The sequence below is a fragment of the Amblyomma mixtum genome, chromosome 3, assembly GCF_055824585.1.
Source record: "Amblyomma mixtum isolate Tamu chromosome 3, ASM5582458v1, whole genome shotgun sequence".
In the NCBI taxonomy this organism is placed as follows: domain Eukaryota; kingdom Metazoa; phylum Arthropoda; class Arachnida; order Ixodida; family Ixodidae; genus Amblyomma; species Amblyomma mixtum.
Window position 1 is genome coordinate 244,669,837 of NC_143014.1, and position 23,264 is coordinate 244,693,100.

The window sequence follows — 23,264 nt, forward strand, 5'->3', positions numbered from 1 at the left end:
CTGCTGACCCGGAACAGGCGGGTTCGATGGAGGTGAAATTTTAGAGGCCCATGTACCGTGCAATGTCAGTGCGCATCAAAGATCCTCAGGTGGTCGAAATTTCCGGAGCCGTTCAGTAAGGCGTCCCTCATAGCTTAGTCGCTTTGGAGCGTTAAACTCCCTTAAAACTTTTCCGACTCCCGAATAATTGCGTAAGGCTCCCTTTCGCTGGTGGTCCAACGGGCCTGGGCCGGCCTCAGTTTCCTGCTCAAGAGAGCCACGGGGCACTCGTTACCCTCCTCGTCGAGTTGCGCTAGACACGCGCCGACGGCGAAGTCGGACGCGTCGGTGGCAAGAACATATTATTGCATAGGGTCCGGTGGGCGTAGCGTCGTCGCAGAACTCAGCCTAACCTTGACTTCGTCGAATGCCTTCTGGGCCTCTTTTCCAGGGGAGCTGCTGCGGCGTCCGCCTCATAGTGAGGTTGTTCAAGGGAACCCCATCCTGCACGTAACCCGGTACATACTGACGATAATAGTTGGCTAACCTTAGAAGCTCGTCAGCTTTCGGTTCTTGGATCGTTTCTTGGAATTTCTTGGATCGTTTGACCAGTTTGAACAACTCCTCTATGTGCTTGAGATGATCCTCCCATGTCCCAGAAAATATTGCAACACCATCAATGTACGCAAAAGCATAATCGCGGTGGGGAGCCAGCACTTCGCTCATTATGCGCTGAAAAGTGAAGCCAGCGTGTCCGAGGCAGATGGCATAACCCGCCACAACTACTGACCGTGGGGCTTTACGAATGCGGTGAGATCTTGTGTCGCCTCCTCTAGCCGCATCTGCCAACACGCCTTTAGCATGTATATCAGGGTGATTACTCCGTCTTTGCGACGCGCAGCAGGAACCCGTCGGATACGCTCATTGGGTATGCATCCAGTTCGGTGATACTGTTTTGTCTGAGGCAGTTGACACATAGTCTCACTCCTCCATCCCACTTTGCCACTCAGACCACCGGATGAGCATACGTGCTCTCCACCGGATACACGAGACCCCACTTTCTGAGCTCTGTTCTACTCCTTTTCTCAAAGCCGTCGGTGCCTTGTACGGATAGACTTGCTGCGCCTACCTAGAGCTAGATGCTGTCCAAGCCTATGTTTCATTGGCGTGGCCTGTCTCCAAAGACGCGTGTTTCTGGCCAGCTAGCGCGTCAATCTCCGAACGTTGAGGCACACTGAGATGATTCAGTGTGCCAGGCGGCAAGTCGCTGCTTGGGTTCTCATGAGAAGGAAAGGTTGGCATGTGACCTAATTCCTCATCACCTTCAAATCATTAACCCAACAGCACTCACCTGCGTGTGGTAAGGTCGCAGCTTATTGGCGTGTTCCGAATGGCACGACCGTTCTTCTAACCTGTCGGCGTAGGTATCTGGGTGCAACTGCTTAATGACCCTGACAGGCCCTGTCCACCTGCTCTAGCCACAATGCATGTTCGTCCTCAGCGAAACTCATGGCTGTTGCTCTGAGACTGTAGGGTCGGTATATGCACGCTGAGCCATTTCTAGACTTTAGTCAGCCGCTGCACTGGCCTCAGCCATCCTTTTGCGTAACTTCTGCATGTGCTGAGCCGCGGGGACTCCTAATGAGTCCAGGACTGCCCATTTTCCTGTCCAAAATTTCTGCGGGATGGTGAGCGGCTCGATCTGCAACCTTCCGTACATCAGCTCGAATGGCGATCTACCCGTAGTAGCCTTTACTTACTTGTGTTCTTCGTGCTGCCACGTCATCGATCCACCAACCTCAAATGGCGTGGCTACACGAGCAATGACCTATCTGTCTTCGCTGCGACTGCTTTTCGCCGCCTGCCTAGCCGGTGCTGCACCCTACGTGCATCCCTTTGCAATGTGCCCGTATAATGGCACTTAAAGCATTGTTTTCTGCACCGCGATTCGGGGATAGCGTTTTCTGAAGTGCGCGCTGTCGGTCTCCCTTCAGCTGTTGGTCTCCCTTAATAAGCTGTCGGCATTGTACTCACACCTGCCATCCTTCCCACTGCTACTCTGCACCTGACACTCTCTTCGTATGCCTGTGCTATTGCAGGAACACAGTCGGGCTTACGAAGCCCTCGCTTTTTACTTTGATTAGCCACAATATGTGCTCTCGCATCTGGACTGAGGCATCCCTTCAGAAGGTTTGAGACGACCAGCCGTATGAACTTTTCCACGTGTTGACTTCAGTGCTTTCTGCTTAGTACTCTAAATAATTTTCCAATCTGACCGCGAATTGCTCCCACGTCTCTTCCGGCCTGTTGTTGGAAGATTGGAATAGACGTTTGTATTCCGCAACTGACAGCCTCAGGCCTGCCCAAATTTAGCTTTTTAGGATGGCGTTAATGTATATTGTTGCCCTACCCCTATCCTTTCTTCTGTCGCTCCCCCCTCTCTTTCCTTCTCCCTCACCTCTCCCTGTGCTTCTATTCCGGCTGACCGCAGCTCCTCAGGAGCTTCAGGTTTCGGTGGCAGATGCCGCGGCTGGCAACATCTGTTCCTTCAATTTTTATTTTTTATGACTAATAAATAACCACTAATAATATTAACAGGATTGCGTATTCTCGCCTTCCTTCTGAAGACAAATGGGTAAGGAGGCCCCGTGCCCTCTCACTGAGTCGTGGGAACACAAGTCCGGCCCACCCTTCAGTTGGTACCTCATGATTCCAAAGTTGCCTCAACATGTTCGAACGAACCCGGCACTAGCGCTTGCTGAGTTGGCATTACTGCGAGTTGCCCTTCAAAAGACTAGTGAATTTTGGGGTTCGGTCCTCCTCTGACGGCGTATCCGACCCTGTGCAGCTGCTGCCCTCGACGAACGCGACTCCATTTTGCGGCTGCAAACGTACTGTTCCTAGGAACTTTTCCGCAATTCGTAATTGTAACTGCAGCGGCTTTTCTTGCTGCGCCGGCGCCGTCTGGGGCGAGGTGTTGTAGCCTCTTACATTCTTTGCTTGTTAGCGACAGCACCTCTTCCCCGTCCCGTCTGCACCCTTGTTCTCCATCCCGGTGCACTTCTCATATCACTTGTCAAAACCTAAGGCTTTTGCATTGCACTCAAACGCCAGAAACTAAACGGGCACTCGCCTTGCTACCAAAGCGTCAATGTCGGTGCCCCAGCTGTGTCAGGGGAGCCTGGAAGTCTGCTGGGTTCTCCTCGTAAGGCCAGTTGCTCCCTCCGTCACTCTCATCGTCGTTGCCGCTTGTCCCTGGTGAATGTTTTCCGCTCAGCCTAAAAAGTTCTGCCCGACTGCGCCAGTTGTACTTCTCCATAGGTTCTTTCTATCGGTCAGCACATGGAAGAAGCTTCCCAGACAAGCATCGGGTTACAGGTTGAAACTTATTTGTTCACGTCAGCATCCCAATTAAGTCAGATCAAAACACGATTATATGCCGTTACCAAAAAGAACAGCAATCGGGTCCGAGGTTCAGCCCACGGGCGGCATCGCCCGCCCCCCTGGGAACGTTCCATCTTTCCTTCGTAGATGGCCGCAAATCACTATCGCACGCACACTCTCGCCGCTCTGGTGGCACCATCGCACAGCTGGGCCCCATCTGCGCGTTCTCTAGTTCTTGGCAGAACTTCCCTTTTCGTCACAGCTCTCATCAGCGCTGCAGGCCCCGTTGCCGCCTCCACAAATGTTCGGTGTGAACCTCTGTGTATCTCACCGGCCCAAGGACATCAGTGCTGTTGACTTCGGTGAACTCGCTGCACGGCGCCACCCGGGGGTAGCACAATCACCAAGCCCGCAGACTTCACGCATGCAGCTCCTGTCCGCGCCCCCTTCCGGCACACGTGGGGGGTAGACGTGTTACTGAACTGTGCGACACCAGCGCTAATCCCTTCCGGCAATGACCCGCAACTGTGCATTTGCCGCCACCGTGTGCAGATGGCTTGTGACTACCTCTGAACGCTGCTGCTGCGTCACTCGGACCAGCGCGTCCTGCCGCCTTGTCTTCAGCTACCGGCCGTACCCGAGGGGGAACATTCTTCCATTGTACCAAGGCTGGCTCCAGGAAACCGCTCATTTCCGGTCCTGCAGTAGGCGTCGAGCATAGTGGGTGCATTAAATTGAATTGAATTTTTATATCAGATTGTCAAAAATCGTGGAGCCCGGAGCTAAAGGCAAATAAATTCTGCCTGACGGGGCCCCGGGCCCCAAGAAAAAAAACCTAAGTACAGATATACGTTTACAGCAGCAACACTGTGGGGCAATGTTTAATGAAAAACACAAAATAGGTAATGAATGCATCAGACACGCATTGCATGAAACACTACACTGCAGACAAGACCTGCAGACAAGCACTGCAGACAAACATAATGTATCGAGCAAATAGGGAACAAGAAAACTGCGTTAAATGCAAACAGTTGAAAGAAGGTAAAGTTTAACACTTTTAAATGAACGAGCAGTTTTGAAATCCTGAGACAAGATGTAAATGAACGGGAGTTCATTAAAGGGGCTGCGAAACACTGCCTGGGGGAATACCGGCTATACTTCAGGTGGGTTCTTTATGTCACACAGATGCTGACTTAAAAAGGATTACAGGAATCGATGCACAGGAACAGGAGTTATTCAGTGAAGAAATTTCAAAATACAAGCAAACAAAATGCAGCCCTCAACTCGATTTTGGCGGGGCTTCCCACTCCTATTTCGCTCTCCCAATGACGGCAACTGGCGCAACCAATCAAAACAGCCAGCCAGAGCACGTCGCGGAAGTTTGTACTCCATGGTTGCCTGCTCTCTGTGAGACTGGCAGCGTTGTTTCCATGCCAGAGCGCCCCTGGTGGTGTATTTTTATTTTACTTGCTTTGCAGGGCTTTTATCTAAGACAAACAAATTGTTTTTGTTGATCTAATATAAAACGCAGACAGGTGACAAAATGTGTCTCTATTTATTCACACAATTTGCAGGATATTTACTGTATGTCCGGTCATCAAGCTCGCGCCAGGTGATGTCATATCCGCTGCTAAAAACCCGCCACTGTGTTGCGACACCATCAGAGCCATGAAGTTGTTTTTAGGAGGACATTAAAATATTAAAAAACGGAATGTATGCGGTATTACCGATGCTAATAGCACCATTATAACTCACTGTATGCAATCAACATGCAAAACAGTTAACTAAGATTGTGTTTCTGGGCCCCTTTAAGACCGAAACGGCATATGATGGTTTGGTTTGGTTTATGGGGTTTAACGTCCCAAAGCGACTAAGGCTATGAGAGACGCCGTAGTGGAGGGCTCCGGAAATTTCGACCACCTGGGATTATTTAACGTGCACTGACATCGCACAGTACACGGGCCTCTAGAATTTCTCCTCCAAAGAAATTCTCGCCGCCGCGGCCGGGATCGAACCCGCGTCTTTTGGGTCAGCAGCCGAGCACCATAACCGCTGAGCCACCGCGGTGGCCGAAACGGCATATGAGGTCATCTGCATACCGTAATTAGTTCTAATGAGAGGAGTGACGTGTCTTGTATGTCTGAGAGAGTGTGGGTCATGTTTAAAGGGAGACTGAAGCACTTTTTCTGAAAATTGGGCTGGCAGCGGTATCCTATAGTTTTTCATGCTGTATACTGGAATATTGCATCCAAATAAAGCAAAAACAAGCGCGAATTTCCTTTTTTAGCCGAAAGATGCGGCCTGTGCGCGGCGGTGCGCCGCGCGGCGTGCCCCGCGGCGCACCGCCGCCCGTGATTGGTCAAGAGAGGTCGTGACGTCACTTTGAGGACTGGAGAAGCTGCCGATGCGGATCCGGCGCTGCATTGAGGGCAGATCGCAGCTTTCCGTGTCGTTGTAAAAGCGAATACGGTAACTATTTTTTTTTTACTGACCACCGAAGTAAAGGATACTACAGTTTGCTCATTCCACGTATCGCCTGAAACCAAAAAAGACACAAGCAAAAAATTCTATGCCTAGCACAAGCATACGCCAGCGTCAAAGACGCGATACAGACCATGCGTAAAACGTGCCAGCACAACCTCGGCTCGTATTCTCGGAAAGGAAGGGGTGCGAACAATACTCAAGTCAATTACCACCACCGGACGCCTCCTGGCTCGCCCAGAAGAGCGTCATCCTAAAGAAAAGGCCCAAAGCACTGTGTAAATCCTGTTCTCAGTACCCGGCGTTGCAGGTTGGGGCAAGAAAGTATTTCAAGTGAACGATGAAGGAGCACGAAGTTGGTGTCAAAATTAGCGAAGCGCAGTGGCCAAGCACTGCGAGGCATGTGACCACAAGATAGTGACGCAATCATGGTGCGCTGGAAACCAAGCCAAATACGCGCACAAATACGCTTCACTCCTGGCGCGTTCAGCAGATGCCAGAAAATATTAATCGCTGCCTCGGAAACGTTCGCCCTTCCTAGATTTGCAGTTTAGGTTCAGTGAAGTAGTTGCCAACTATATGTGTGTTTAAAAGCCAAGCTAGCTGCAACTCGCCCGCTGCCACAACTTGATGAAGAAACCGAGTAAGGTTGCGGTGTTTTTTTGCAAAAACTCGGTTGGCATTCATTTCTCTCATAAATTTGCATCCGAAATCAACGTCGAACGCTTTCATCTTAATTGCTTAGCGAGGATTAAACGAGATGCCGCATATGAAGAGCTTCGATGCTAGCTTGCTTTGCTTTACTGTGCTTTGCTCTGCTTGCTTGCTTGCTTGCTTGCCTGCCTGCCTGCCTGCCTGCCTGCCTGCCCGCCCGTCCGCCCGCTTGCTTGCTTGCTTGCTTGCTTGGACACGTCGAACCGAGTATAAAATCACTAACCGAGCCTTGCTGAGCACGTCTCAGGTGGTCTGGCCGCACCTAAGCTGAGGAGAGCGACACATGCTTAAGCCTCTATAAGGTTTCTTCAGGGGCTAAGTGAGCATGTTTCTACTTTTAAAAGAGGCGCTTCTTCGGAATGGTGACACGCCTCTTATGCGCGAGGAAATCGATGGAACTGTGTCATGGTTCAGCCGCACCTTTTTGACAAATCTCCAGAGATCACACTAGGACAAGCTCTGCCTGTAGCCGCTCTTACGAAAGTGTTTCGAGCAGAGTAAGCTTGCTTTAGTCGGCTTGAATTCTTCGTCACAGCAGCGAGCGGTTGTGCTGCGAGCTTGTGGTATTGCGGAAAACAGTGGAAGACGACACAGTCGTGGCCGTAGTTGTTCGTGGACACGAACGCAGAGTATTACCTGTTGAATCTGATCCTCAAGATCGGCTTACACATTTTGTACGTCGCAACGCACGCAGTACGAGGAACAACGCATGCAGCACGAGAAACAACGCGCACTGAAAGCGCGCTCGGGTGCGCCGAAGCATCCCCGGCTCCTCAACACGACGTCACGCTGGCCGACATGGACGAGGTTTCCCTCTCCGCTGTTCCCCTCTCCTGCGCTCGCGCGGGGCGCGGGAAATTTGAACATCGCGTTTTTAATTGGTGATTGCGCCACTGTTTTAGCCAAAATCGAAAAAATAATTTCACAGACGTGCTCAGCAATGACACTACTTCAAAACCCTAGAAGGTTAGCTGATTCGAAAACCGCCTCAGTATCCCTTTAATGAATGTTGTATAGTAAGAATTCAGATTCAGTTTTATTTCTTTCTAAAGTTGTACTTCTTTGTTACCCCGCCGCGGTGGCACAGTGGTTACGGTGCGCGGCTGCTGACCAGAAAGGCGCGGGTTCAATCCCGGCCGTGGCGCTCGAATTTCGGTGGAGGCGAAATTCTGGTGGCCCTTGTGCTGTGCGATGTCAGTGCACGCTAAGGAACCCCAGGCAGTCAGAATTTCCGGAGCCCTTCACTGCGGCGTCCTTCATAGCCTGAGTTGCTTCGTGACGTTAAACCCCCATAAACCAAACCATTTCTTTGTATTTCTTTGTATGAGCACTTCTCAGCCGAACCATTTTCAAATTTTAATGCTCCAGAAATAAAACATAAGGAATAAATCGCACTATAGGCTGTCCGGCTGGTCCAGTTTATTCAGATGCATAAATGATGAAATGCACATATATACGATGGACAGGCTGGCCAGGAAAGAGTGCTGAATATCAACTGGCTTTATAGCGGGAAGGCTGTACATATACCTTAACATCAGAAACAAATGTCAAGGAAAGGTAACCGTGGAGGGAAACAATAAAACCAATATCAGCGACTTACCACAGCACCATGAGAGGTTGCTCAAATACTCACACTCACGGCTGCTTGCACTCGCATCCACTCACTCACACTCACGTCCACTCACAACCACTCACTCACACTCGTACTCATGACCATTTGCACTCGCAACCTCTCACTCATACTTGCACTCATGACCACTCGTGCTCACAACCACTTACACTCGCACTCATGACCACTCGTGCTCACAACCACTTCCACTCGCACTCATGTCCAATCACACTCATAACCACTCGCACTCAAAACCACTCACTCGCACTCACAACCACTCACATGCACTCACAACCACTCACACGCACTCATAACCACTCAATCGCACTCACAACCACACACTCGCATGCACAACCACACACTCGCATGCACAGCCATTCACTCATGCTCATGCCCACTCACTCGCATTCACGTTTACTCAGTGTTTTCTTGCTTGCTGACAATGGAGGGGATGAAAGATTTACTGCCTCGGCCGACTGCGCTCGTGGCTCCTCTGGCATAGTCTTGGTCACGCAGATGTGCTGGCGAGTCACCCGGGGCTCTGCCCGGCTCTTTGGCCAGTTTTCACAGTTTCGATGATCGAAGGAGATGGTCGCTTCCTTGTCTCGAACCAATGCTACACACGTGTGCTTCCGCACTTGCTGCTGAGATGATGAGTGCCTGTTACGCGTAAGCTAAAATTCTTAGACACGTTTTTCAATGGTTCCCATAGGCGTGTGCAGGTTTCTCCAAGAGGGGGAGCCGAGTTTCAATGCAGCACCATCCTTCCCCCAACATCCTCTCCCCTAGGCGCCAACGGTCAAAACGCGGAGTGCAAAAGATGAGGAATGGTTGTAAAATACTGATTTTATTGCGATGGAATTGCAGTGTACAAAATATTGTTGAGCAGTAGTTTTTACTTTTATGTTCCAGATCCGCAGAGAAGGCAGTCCCTGTGCATCTGAGGCATGAATGTAACAGCACGCTTTGGAATGAATTTTTTCGATTCTCTCTAAACAACAGAAAATGACATATCTGTCTTTTGTTAACTACAAAACAGGTTCTGAAAAGATTGCCTCAATGTGACTGGTCTAGTAAACAGTTTTTGGAATGCAACGTCATGGGTCTGGCTGCCAGTATCGTCAGAAAAGCTGAACCGCCATAGCACTGCATTGTAAGCAATGACGGAACACATCCGACAAAGTAAAGGTATGGGGCAGACCTGGCACCCCCTCTGATGATTAGAGGGCTATTGCAGCCCCCCACCTCGGCCTGTGTGCAACCCTCTGACGGTGTTTTTTTTTCTTAAAAATAAACCACTACCACAGCGGCAATGGGCAGTATCTAAGTACCAAAGTTGGGTTTGCCTTGACAATGACGTGTCCTTGTTTCTGCATGAATACATTGGAGGCAAGTCGTGACTGAATACTTTTGGCGGCGTCAGAAATGGAGAGTGTTTTCGAAATGATCGAGTGAGTTCCTCACGAAATGAGAAACGGCTGGAATGGGGCCCCAAGTACAGGTTTGGCCTGCGGAAAAAGGATCGAAAGGGGAGTGACCCTATAACTGACCCTTGGGTTTACCTTGAGGCATAGATAAGAGCAGGGCTGGCTTCGTCTAGCCAGAGCCGGTATGCGTGACCAATCTGTGGACATGCCTGCGGTGCAGTATCTTCTCTGCGCTGCACATAATCCCTTTCTGCAGGAAGCTTTAGAAACCAGCGCGGTGTTATCGCTTGAGGCCAGAGCGTGCAGAGACCACATGCGCATCTGTGTGGGCTTGGGGGCACTAACAGTGCACGTAATTTAGTTACTGGATAATGTATGTAGTAACTCTAACCTAATTATTCCCACGTACTCCTCTGCGTCGTGGTCGAGGAAACGTCGTTCGTGGAAGAATGCATATGCAGCTAACTTCTAAGTTGTTTTGTTGTGTATGTCCTTCTGAAACGGTAGGACGTTACTGGGAAAAAGCCCTATCCAGAAATTCTCAGAGGAACTCATAGCATCCGGTTCAAAGGATTCCTCAAGCTATCCAGATATCAGTTAGGTAGAACAGCTGAAATTTGAGCGTCCAAATAGAAGTTATTCCACTTACCGTATTGATAATACAAAGATAAAACAGTCGCATTTCACAAGCCCATTTACGAAGGTTTGGCGCCACAAATCAGAACCACGCTTTGCACTCGTGCTGCGGAAGCTTTTATGCAGTCCTTGACTTTTGAGGACAGCCCCCAGCAGTCCAAATAGCCTATGACGCAGTTCTGCCTATGTGGTGCTGATGGGAGCCTTTTCAAACCCCTATAGAGAAACCGGCTTTTCGACTCTAGGGATAGCAGGGGGGGGGATTGGGCATCAACTCTTTCCTCTTCTATGAGCACAGTCCACTGTCCAACATGCCGGCACCCTTTGACCTGTTTACGAACAACTCCTGGCCCCCCTTCCCCCGCCCCCCACTGCCCTGTCTCCTGTTCTTTTCTCGTCACATTTTTAGCTATGATGTCCGTGAGACGACTTTTCTTGGCTGCTTTATCGGTATCGGTAGTTTGAACAGCAGCACTCGCTTGCTGGATACTTTTAGGCGAAACGAAAACTGTCGCGCTTACCTTGAATCTTATTAGCTTTAATTCGCTTGTATTGGTTTTTTGCAGTTTTTTTACAATAAAAAGGTGGCAATACTCAGAAACATATTTTAGATTGCTTTCCCGAGTATATAAAAAATAAATTCGAGCTGTACGTCCAACCAACCAAAAAGGGTGCAGCCAGTGTAGCTGCCACCTCATATCCACTGTCGAAAATAGCCGCAAAGTTTCTTCACCATCGACACGAAACCATGATTTCTGAAGCAGATTAAAATGTTACCACTTCGGCTATATCCTTGGCGTCAAGGCATCACCATGAGTGATCCTATGCATACAATGAATAAAAACCACATGCTTGATTTGCAGCGCAGTGCTTCTTCAAGTACAGGATAGAAACAACAACTTCTGGCGTTACCGAAAAGCGCGCTTGGTTTTTGCGTCGTTTCGGGCTTGAACCTAACTTGTGCGGTTGAAGAGCCAGGCCAAGCAGATCAGGTTCTTTGCGTGGGTCCGGCCCAAAGTTACGGCCAGAGCAGAGCTCTACAATGCAGACGGCCGGGCACAGAAAAAACCTAAGTGTCCACTGCAGTACTCCAGATCGCACCTTACGCTAGTTATTAGCGAGAAGCTGACAGTCATTGTTACGCTAGTTCAGCAGTCGTCGATTGTTCCAGGTTTCAAGATGACATGTTGACGTGTATGTACAGTCTTTGTCAGAGACATACAGCCCCGGTGTTTTCTGGCCCCTGCAGCTCCTCTTGCATACTCAGAGACCCTAATTTCATGAAGGCGGGAGGAATTTAAGTCCTCTATATACCTGCCCAAGCTTAGGACTGTCAAATGTGATTAAGAGCCCCGCTACACGGGTGGGAAGCAAACCGCTTGGGCTGTATACTTTTGACAAAGACTGTACTATCGTGAGCAAAAAAAAGTGGCCCCTGCCTTCGGTGGCCAATCCATGCCAAACTGCATGCGAGTGCCGCCTGACGAAGCATTCCTGTTGTCGACATCGCTGTGCCCGATATGGCCGCGCACCAGTGCCCCGGTCTCGACACCACGAATGCCTCATCAGGCAGCACTCGCATGCCGTTTGGCACGCGTTTAAAGGGGACATTTTATTAACGCGCCAGCGTTAAAGGCTCTGTGTCGCAAAAAACCGGTGCCCTTAAAACCCATTTGTGACGTCACATCTGCATGACCTCCTACGGGTAATTTTAAATACCCCAGTGTGATCACACTCTCATTTATTGTATATATATATATATATATATATATATATATATATATATATATATATGCTGCTCCGTTAACGCACGGAACCCTCCCGAAGAAAGATATAAATTGGTACTGGCGTGCTCGAATTGGTGGCAGACGTCTTAATTACGTTTATATATGCAAGTTAGAGTAATTGCGGTGAATAACGTAGGATTCGGAACCACGATCTTTGGACTGAGAGACGGGCAAGCTACCCATAGGGCACAAGCACTCGTCGTTTTAAGCGGGGTAAAGGTGGACCCCGTGAATGCATTGTGGTCTTTCACTTGTCGGGGTGTCTTAAAATCATGTACTGATGCGTGCGTACTTTATTATTTCTATGCTAATTAGTAACTAGGTAATTCCACGAGACCAATTAGATTTCTGAGATTGATTTATTCTACTTAAACGGTTTGATGCATCGAGCTGTAAAGTGTGATTCAGCCATCACTCATCGGGGAAAGAGAGAGAGAGGTATAGACCCGCCGCGTGTGCCGCCACGTGGTGATGCGGTGCTATTTGGACATTAGGTCTCGTCTGTCTGGAGGAAAGTTTGCATCCTTTGCGGAGTGTGCCGAGGGGCCCTGCGGCCCCGTTCGTCAGCAGAGAAAGCAGAGACCCCCCGCCCCCGCCGCGCAGCGGCCGATTAGCGGCGGCGGTCCGATAACGCCATCGCGTTCTCCTCTTAAAGGCGAACATTAATTGTCTTCCGAGCTTTTCTTTTTTTGCTCACCGTAGTACTGTATTGCAGTTCTGTGATAACATACCCAAGAATTCGGGAAAAGCACCGTTTTTTCAGCGGGAAGTTGTTGATGAACGCAATTTTTTCGCATATCTCAAGATTTCACAATAACACTATATCCGCAAATCTCTCTTCGAGAGCCATGCAGTTTCTTGCTATTTATTGTCACAATTGCTTCCCATTGTTTTTATGGCAGTCGGAACTACTTCGTGCGAGCCGATGACAACTTTTCGGTGACTGAGCGAACGGGGTTGAACGTCCCAAAGTGACTTAAGATGAGGGACGCTGTAGTGGAGGGCTCCGGATAATTTCGATTACCTTGGGTGTCTTAACCTGCGCTGACGTCGCACGGTACAGGAGCCTGAAGGAGTGGCAAATGCGTAAATTATTTCGGAAGATGCCGCCGCGGTGGCTCAGTGGCTATGGTGCTCGGCTGCTGGCCCGAAAGACGCGGGTTCGATCCCGGCCGCGGCGGCTGAATTTCTTTGGAGGAGAAATTCGAGGCCCGTGTACTGTGCGATGTCAGTGCACGTTAAAGAACCCCAGGTGGTCGAAATTTCCGGAGCCCTCCACTACGGCGTCTCTCATAGCCTTAGTCGCTTTGGGACGTTAAACACCATAAACCAAACCAAACCTATTTCGGAAGATGAATTAACAGGATTACGTCAGAGATAGACGAGTGTACGATAGCGAAGATGTCAAATCTAATCCAGAGGAAGGAACATATTGTCGCCACACACGCGTGTACGGAATCGGCGCGGAAAATTAGATTACGTCGAATATTCTAATTTCGTTCCGTCTGGGTAGTACTGAAGCGTTTTGATGAACATTGATCATACTCTCTCCGCAAGAACCCGCCTTTAAATTCAGAACGATAGCAATACATATCCCTTCCCCACCAATGAGCCACTGCAGAGCGGTCGTAGACAGCACGACTGCAGACATTCAAGCACATCCTTGATAGCTGTCAAGCACTTGCAGATCACGCGTAGTCTTTCTGGCCCAGGACCGCTTCTGGATTCAGTTCCGGTTTCGTAGACAGTTGTGGCCTACTTTGAGCATCCACCTCATATGCGGAAGGCGTGGGGTCGGAATAATAGGTTCCACCTTGAGTGCACGAAAAACAGCTTGTGCTGTGGTGCTCTCTGGCCAAAGCTAGTCTCCCTTGCGCTATAAAAATTCGCCATCTTCTGTTCCCGGTTCCGCTATACCATAATGGGCTGACGTCGTTCGCATCACAGGGAATCGCGCATAGAGCGGCCGCTGTGAAGTTAGTGAATACAGGCGCAAACGTGAGGGACTGGACTTCATTCGCACCGTAGCGCAAGCCTATAGGAAGTCGCTGGAACAGGATGGCCACTAATTGTTTGTCCCAAAGTCAGAGGCTGTTCGTTTACGTAACCCTTCGTGGTCATTTTCAGTGCACTTGAGTTCCCATCTTTGAGGATTCGTAACGGTTATAATTATTAACCTAATATTTGAGGCGATAGATTAAACATACCATGAAGAGGAACAAAAATGATCTTTATGGATGTGCTGTTATTGAAACCCACGAAGAACGAATTGAATATCCTCCTATTCGATTTGCTGAACGAATCAAATAGTCCATTTATAAAATTATCCGAAAGGAAGAGAATATGTTTTCAAGTTTTTGAATAATTTTGGAATAATGGGCGCTAACTGGTAAAAGGGCTCTACCTAGTTTTCTTCCACGACTGTTTCGAAAACAGGGTCCACTTGGCGCCGCACAGCACGTTTTTGAATGGTTTTGGAATGTCTGGCCCTAACTGCTAAAAGGGCTTTACGTAGTTTTCACAGGGTCCAATCAGGCGCCGCGCAGTATGCTGCCGCAATGCATATGCACAGGAAGGCAGGTTTCAGCGGCACGACGCGCTCCATTCGTGTGGCTGCGTTCACAATGCTCACACATGGCCTCCAAGGTTAGGCGATGGTTCAGGCAAGTTCTGTAAGACCTCCCTTCAATGCCCAATCTGGGAATCCGTGACTCGTACATTTCTCTGGCCGCTCTCGTGCGGTGTGGTGTTATAGTTTATTTGCGGTCGTCAGCAGGAGGAAAGTGCAATTTTCTGATACGTTCGACATGAAGGTCACCGATCTACGACGTTGACTTCATCACGTGTATTCCTTTCTAGAAATGTGTGTCTCGTATTTTAGCAGCTACAGCAATAAAGCTCTAAAGCTTTAGCACCTTAACGCAGCGCCGCTGTTAGTGCTTCGCTGTGTCCCATAATTATTCGTTTCGCACGAATACTGACGGAAGTACCGGATATTGGCGAAATATTCGATTCGTGTTCGATTTTCTTATTACCTACACATTTCATATTCGATTAGAGCTTGAGAGAATACCTTTTCCACAGCCCCCTTTCAGGTGTTCTTCTGGAGGCCTGTGTACTATTCGATGTCAGTCCACGTTAAAGAACCCCAGGCGGTCGATATTTCCGGCGCCCTTCACTACGGCGTCCCTAATATCTGGGTCGCTTTACGACATTAAACCCCCACAAACCACATTGGTCTAAAATCGTGCCCTCGTAAAAGCAGGTAATGTACACAAGGTTCTGGGGGTTCACGTAATAAATTAGATGTGCTGGTCGTGCCGGTATTTACTTGAAGGCAACAGTTAGCCCTAGCTGGCGACCGGTGGTCAAGAGCTCTCTTCGTCTGCGCAGCTCGTCGTTCCCCTCGGCACCCGGACCTGCGACGCCGAGGCTTGCACCTGCAAGAACACCTCCGCAGGCCCCGCTGGACTAGAGGCCGCAAGCTTGCGGGTCTTCATGGCGTCCCGTGCCGCAGACGGCGCGTCGGTGTTTTGCTGTTCCCGGCTCATGACCTCGCTCTTTTTTTACGTGTTTCTGAACAAAAAATCGCGTTTAGTTTGACGCACAGTTGATGTAGAACCAGAATTCGCGAATGAAATACGCAGAATAAAATTCACATTTTGATTCGTCACTTCGGTAGTCTCGAAAATTGTTGAACTGCAGAAGTTATTGTGGTCCCTGTATCGAACTTCATTTATTACCCGAGTCTGATTGACACCTCGGTATTGGTGACCAGTCGCTCCAGTTCACTGCATTCTTTCCATCCCTTCATAGGCTCACTTCAAAATGGAAACTATCTATAAATGGTCCCTTACATTCTTTTTTCTTCACCTAGCATCCGGTGGGAAGCTATAAACCATTTTGCATAAAGAGATTTTCATTTTTGCTTCTGGAATGATGCCCTTCACAACGAAATGTTTCCCGCTTACATATTATTCGTTAAAATCACGCGTGGCGTTTAAGCTGTCATTATTAAGTCAACACAGGTTTCATTAACTATATATTCTCAAGTGTTAACTTTTTTCTACCACCTGCTTTAAGCTTGTACAAATCAAAACACTGATACCACATGCACAGCATTTTTCTAGAGAACTCGGCCATGTTGATGACAACCGTGAAGAGCATAAAACTTTTTCAACTGACAAAGAAGGCCATCTCTACAGCCGGAGAGTACTGAAACAATTGTCGTTTCAAACAACGTCTGCCCATTACATCAAATTGTAAGGTACGGCTGTCCTGTAGCCACTCTTTCTGGGGAGAGCACAGATAAAAAGAAACTTGATAAGGAGCACTTGAGTCTGGGCTAGTTGGTGTGACTTGCTAGAAAACAGCCAACAAACGGACGCCACGCAGAAAGGAGCACACTCACACAAGGGTGTGTGTGTGTGTGTGTGTGTGTGTGTGTGTGTGTGTGTGTGTGTGTGTGTGTGTGTGTGTGTGTGTGTGTTGTGTGCGTGCGTGCGCGCGTGCGCGCGCGCGCTTCTTTCTGCGTGGCACCCGTTTGTTGGCTGTTTTCTAGCAGAAAGTTGACACGTTTGTATTATCTACCCAGCTTACTAACTACGGAACAGCTATAGCACCAAGTGTTATCGCGTTATCGGATGTCACAGATAAAAGTTGCAATGCCTTGCAATGGGACTGAGTGACGTGTAAAATTAGGCGAGTTTTTGTTCTCCACCGCTGAGAGGCAGGCACCGGACACATCCCCCGTCTCCCTGTATAGACATCAGCGGTGACGCATCGATTTGAAATTTGGGGGGGGGGGGGTCACTTAAGGAATTCTGAGGTGTAAATGCGAGAGCATTTACCCTAACATGAGAAGTCTGCCCGCGGAGCTCACAGTGCCCTTTCGTGGTGCACTTCGTAGCGGACGTGACATCACAGCAACAGCGAAAAGGGACATTCCTCTGGAAAGGCCTATTAAACGCACAACCTCTGGACGGTACCATCCAAAGAGATCCCAACGAGCAGGGGAATGGTGCTCCGGTCGCTCCGCCCTAGGGACACTCGCTACTGCGCATTCTGAATCACTGCTCAGATTTATCCGTCCAACCCTGGGCGCACTTCTTCGCAAAGGACAGCTCCGTGGGGTCAGGCACGAATGCGCGCCTAGGTGCTTAAAGTCCGCCACGGGGGAGCCTCGAGAAGAAAAGCGGAACGTTCTAGTGGTGTGTTACCGTCCGTGCCTGCAGCTTTGCCCGTGAGTACCGTCGGGGAGAAAAGTATCCTGCCGGCCGAAAAATTTTATGCCCTCGGTGCCAGCTAGCGTGAATTAGAAACATTTGTCTCCTGTACTACGTGCTCATCTAGGGCCGGCTATGAACGGCATGCTGAAACGCCCTAATAATGTTTTAGTGTCCCGGCGGGGAAGTTGTCAAGCTCACCACCGGTCCAGGTACATAGTGGCGGCCGGGACAAGTAGATTCTTGCGGACGTCTTCGACGAATGTCGCCTAGAACGGCTTCTCGAAGAAGAGACAGCATGGAGCTGGTCTGATAAAGGAAGCTGATCAGGCAGCCGGTCCATATGAACATATGCAGGCAGATGGAAGGCTGCGTTAAAGCTCAGAAGGGCGCCTCCTATACTGGGCAGATATTCATGCTCGAGTGGCATTGATTGGCGGCGCAACTGCGCCGAGTTACAGCAGGCGAAAACGGCCATTGTACGCAAAAAATACCTGCATTAACCTTTAAATTTTCACTAACGCGATTCTCGTTGGGACTACAGTACCAGTAATTCTGGCTCCCCGGCCGCTGCAGAGCGAAACCCGCGGCAACGAGCGATAAGCGCTCGCAGCACCACTACCCACGAACCATCGTTCCGGCAACGCCGTACAGCGGCTCGGCTTCTGCAGCCGTCTCTCCCCGTAGCTGAGGTGCGAGGAATCGTCGAGGGTATGACGTCATTTCATGTAGGCAGTAGCGTTAGCGGAGAAGAAAAAAGGGCTGAAAACCCTTTGAAGCTATGGTTGTGTGGGCGGAATGGAGATCGGGCGCGCAGAAAAATCCTTCCTCCCCACCCCCCTCACTAAGCTGCCACTTCAGCCCCTCTTCAAACCCTACTGCCCATTGTGAGACGCACTCTGGTGGTGGTGCTCGAAACATTTATTGCCAAGCAATGCAGAGGGGGCAAACCCTGCCTTCCCTTATGTGGCACGAGGGAACCCTTAGGTTGCTGCCCTGAAAGGGCAAAGGACAGTTCTTGGCTGGTTACCCGCTTCAAGGCGTCGGTAATTATCCGGCGCTGGTCAGCAGCAGCGGAGCTGCCCAGGAGAGAGTCTCCCAGTATGACTCCGCCGTGGTTGGGGACGGAGGGTGTGGGAAGGTAGGGCATGTGAGAAGTATATGAATAAAGATTCCCAGTTTCCGGCAGAGCTTACAGAGGAAAGGAACTGGAGCTGAGATGGATCCGAAAGCTCCTGCTTAATGAGAGTAGATTTCGGGTGGGGACGGTGCCCATTTCATTGTTTTGATAATTTGGTCCGTCTAACACCTTTACAGTTGCTACGCTGGGTGCTGCAACAATTAAAGCGTTAAGCAGGGTCTGGTATGAATACATAGCGTCACCACGCCAAACACGCCGTGAGTGGTAGCAAGCGTACGTTTGTTCATCTCCTGGCAGACCTTTGGGTTAGGAAGACGTCTAGTGCCTCCACCGGAGCCAACAATAAAGAGGCCGTCGCCTGGCCACAATTATAGGTCAAAAATTTTTCAAACCCCTCCCGGTTTTTTCGCACCAAGGTAGCCGACAGGTAAGGTAATAGATGTAAGACCTGTGGAGCGAGGGGAACCCGCGACCACATAATTTGGTAATGCCCCGGATCCCTGGGCGCTGGGGTCAACATTGAAAGTAGAGAAGCCTGGGGGCCCTGCTGCGGAGCGCGGTCCCCGCCGACAAGCAACGAGCTGTCCGACTGGCTGCTGAAGCCGCGAAGATCCAACGTATCTTCGCCAGTCTATAGTCGCGGAGGTCCCGGCCATCGGCCCCTAAGCCAGCGTGCCAGGGCCAGGGAGGAGGGGGCCTCCTACATCCGTGGTTAATCATCATCATCACGCCGTGAGTGCTTTACAGTCGTGTTAGCACATGAGCCAGGGTTGCCGTATGAAAATGTTGCAAATAAAGATATTAGGCACGCATATTGATGATAATGAAATAAAGCGAGCTTGTGTTCCCAGCTTGCAAGTTTAATGAATAATGAAAAGAGGCAGAGTCGCGCGTGGCCACGGAGCGCGTGCATCACCTGAGTTGACAGCGTGGTGGTGGTGATGGAACTTTATTTCCAGCGGATATAGAGGAGCGACCCGAAGTCGTCCCCCGCTTAAACGGCGGCCGTGGAACTTTATTTCCAGCGGATATAGAGGAGCGACCCGAAGTCGCCCCCCGCTTAAACGGCGGCCGCTATCCCTTGGGCGGCGTCTTCAGCCAGCTGGAGGAGCTTGATCTGTGTCCCCGGGTCAGGGCTGAGCAATAGAGCCTCCCAATGATCAGAGTCGGTAATGAAGCGACTCGCGGGTAGGGACTGCGGGCAGTTCCAGATCATATGATTTAGATCGGCTTTGGCATCACAATTTTTGCATTTGTCTGAGTACAGTCCATCCGAATAGAAGCTACACAATTGGGGATTTGGATAGGTTTTAGTTTGAAGTTTACGCCAGGCTTTCGCCTGTTGCTTGGAAAGGATTTTATCTGCTGGGGGAAATCTGAGTCTTGCAAGCCTGTAGTGCTGCAGGATTTCTCTGTAAGAAAACAACCTGTTCTTGCCGGAGTATAGGGCGGGTGTACTGCACGACCCAGCTCGGCGGGATAGTTCTCGAGCTAGGTTATGAGCCGCCTCATTACCAGCAAGGGAGGCATGAGCAGGCGTCCAGATTAGGCGAATGCGCCGCGTGGGCTGATAATTTAGCAGAATCCGTGCTGCTTGTGGAGAGATTCTTCCAAACGTGTAGGTACGTATTGCCAATTTTGAGTCGCTGACAATGGTTTCTGCCGAGGTTCCCGCAATGGCTAGAGCAATGGCTGTTTCTTCTCCAACATGTGTGTGCTGAGTGCGTATAGTGCCCCCCGTTATGAGTGTACCACATTCCGTGGTGACCACAGCTACCATCTTGTCAGCCGAAGAATCTGCTGCATCAACATATACCACAGAGGTATCATTAAGGAAGCGTTTGCCTAATGGTTTGGCTCTCTCTGCACGACGTTCAGCGTGGAAATCGGGGTGCATGTTCCGAGGTAGTGCAGGAATGACCAGAAGCTGGCGTATATGTTTGGGAAGGTCAGTTGTTGGTCCGCCTTGTCGTTCGTATGTTATGCCGAGTGTGGACAGAATGTGTCTGCCAGTTGGGGTGGCCGTTAGTCGTTCGTACTGCGAGACGGTTACCGCTTCAATAATCTCACTTAGGGTGTTATGAAGACCGAGACCTAAGACTTTCTCAGTCGCTGTGTGCATGGGTAGCCCAACTGCCTGTTTGACGCATTTTCTGATTATGGCTTCCACTTTCTCTTTTTCAGCTGACTTGAGATGTAGGTAAGGGCATACGTAAGCGATGCGGCTGATCACAAAGGCTTGTACTAAACGGAGAGTATTGCTTTCCTTCAAGCCCGAGTGGCGGTTACTAATGCGGCGAATGAGTCGCATAATTTGCTGCGAGGTTCCCTGAAGCTTCTGAATTACGTCACCATTGAAGCCGTGTTCTTGTAGAATTAGGCCCAAGATTTTAATTTTGGGTACTCGAGGAATGGGGACTCTACGAATACTGAGTTCGATGGCCGGTGGGGGTTGCGCAAGGGATCTGATTTTGCGGTATGTGAGAAATTCAGATTTGGCTGGAGAGCACCGCAGCCCCCTGGGATCTACATAGCTCCCACGATATCGATGGCACGCTGGAGTCTCTCTTCAATTTCGGCATCACTGCCCTCGGCGGTCCACAAGGTGATATCGTAAGCATAGAGGTTGTGGTGGAGTTGCGGGATATGCGCTAATTGGTGTGGAAGTTTCAACATTGCAACGTTGAAGAGAAAGGGTGACAGGACCGATCCCTGCGGGGTGCCCTTGTTGCCGAGGGGGAAGTCACGCGAGTGGAGAAATCGAAAATGAAAATCGGCTATGTATACGCTATAATCCACCTTATGAGGTGTAAGGCGAAAGTAGGTGGATTTTGCATCTACAAGACCCTCCTGCTTGAGCAGTTTGGGAGACCCCGTCACGCGAGTAATAAGTCTGCCTTGAAGCTTGCGTCAGTTGGGACTTTCTCGTACGCAGTTTACTTACAGGGCCCCAAGACTGCCACCGCACGCGCCCTCTACGTTCCCGCGCACTACTGAGAAACGAAACTGCCATGTGTCGGTACCTACATACAGACGGACATCATTCCGTCGCCCCGAAAACGACTTGCCAGTCCCCCCCTCCTTTACTACATGGTAAGAAAATGTGCGAGAATCCCTCCACCGCCCATACGCCGCCAAACGAGAGCCTCGTGGGAGCACAGGCTCTCTCTAACATCCAGAACTAACCAAATATAATTTATTTAAATCACCTATTCGACACCGCTTTTGTGACTCACGTTATATATCCCGAACTCCTATAGCTCAGTATCTTCAAAAACACAGCTAATCGTGGCTTCTCACTATTGTACAGTAAGAAATTACGAAATTGACTTATTATGATGAGGTCAACCTCCTCTCTTCTGATAAAAATAGTATCATAAAAGCACACGCTTTGATGGGTTGAGAACGCTTCGTTTTTGCACGAACACAAATTGTCAACAGCCCCGCCGCGGTGGCTCAGTGGTTACGGCGCTCGGCTGCTGACCCCAAAGACGTGGGTTCGATCCCGGCCGCGGCGGACGAATTTCGATGAAGGCGAAGTTCTAGAGGCTTTTGTACTGTGCGATGTCAGTGCACGTTAAAGAACCGCAGGTGGTCGAAATTTCCGCAGCCCTTCACTACGGCGTCCCTCATAGCCTGAGTCGCTTTGGAACGTTAAAATCTAATAAACCAAACAAATTGATAACATGTTTGTTGCGACGTTGAGCTCCAACATTCTTGCAAGTGCAGCATTGTGCGAGGAAGAAGATATACTTGCACTACTTTGAATGTTTGCGACTTTTCCTGGGCGCTATCAAAGAGAACCTTTGCGTCAACATAATTTTTTGCGCCCTTGATAGAGTGATAAAGAGTGGTTAATCTGGCGTGCACCATTTGTCCACCACCTTGTTTCAGGCATTTATTTTAAAAACTACGAACCACCCCTTTCTGGCAGCTATGCTTCATAGGCGAGTAAGCGCTCTCCTGTCTTTTCTGGACATGCTCGCGAGAAAACCCGCGTCGATGGCCTACGAGGGCAATCATTGCCTACGCGTTCGCCGGCTCGGCAAAGCATACCGAATGGAAGAAGCGCGGTGCGCCTGAGACGGGGGCACCGTCGAAAGCAAAGCTACTGACCGTGGTCGCGGATCAACTAACAGCAGGGATTTGATAATTTTGAAATCCTTGCTGGCCATGCCGGTCACGTGGTATGCATAGCCTGCCCAGTCGTCGCCACCTTTTGCGCCGCTACCATGTGCAGGCGTTGTCATACAGCGGACAGTGCAACGGATGCATTCTGCGCCACAAGCGCTGCGCTACTTCGTCGCCTCACCAGCCCAGGAACGACAGAAACAGCTTGAAAACACACGTGACCAGACGCAGGCACATTTCTGGCAACATGCACTTCGTTGATCCATAGCCGACCAGATGTTTCCTCGGATAACTACGTTCCTGCGGACCACAAAATCGCAGAAGCGCCTCTTCTGACGGAGACGTTGAACACCAAGTGCGAGCTCTCTCTACTGCCAGGAATCTCATTTAAGTGGCCGACCTGCCGCCAGTTGCCATGCACATTTCATCCATGATTAGTTATACCTCGTCCCTAAATTTGATAGTTGGCAGCAAGGTCTCGACGAGGATTAAATGACCACCCTAGATAGCCTTTAAAAAGAAGCTAGAGGCTTCTACTTTGCACAAGTAGGCGCGCATAACGCAGTTTTATAATAAACGCCACTTTTAGCGGCATTAGTATTTTTGGATGTTGTACGAAAAATCCACTTGCTACGAACATCGGATATAACGAACGGAAGCCGCGTGACCGTCAGCTTCGTTATAAGTGGGCTCGACTGTAGTTTCAATCGGCCACAAAAACCTTTTCCACGCTTCAGACATGGACCTTAC

The 23,264-nt window shown here is 49.8% G+C and overlaps 1 protein-coding gene across 7 annotated transcripts in view; it reads left to right on the forward strand.

The window, feature by feature from the left end:
* Positions 1–15,690, forward strand: part of LOC149354218 (uncharacterized) — a 213,227-nt gene extending 197,537 nt beyond the window's left edge. For 6 of the 7 annotated variants that reach the window (XR_016291238.1, XR_016291239.1, XR_016291237.1 and 3 more), the window contains one exon: positions 15,391–15,690. Coding sequence is in view for 1 of the 7 variants with exons in the window: in XM_089583180.1 (XP_089439306.1) it covers positions 3,916–4,083; positions 15,411–15,492 (250 nt within the window). In the remaining 6 variants the exon portion in view is untranslated. Of the gene's footprint in view, positions 1–3,915; positions 4,084–15,390 lie in introns of all 7 variants that reach the window. The other variant, XM_089583180.1, reaches the window with a different exon arrangement.
* Positions 15,691–23,264: the final 7,574 nt, after the last annotated feature.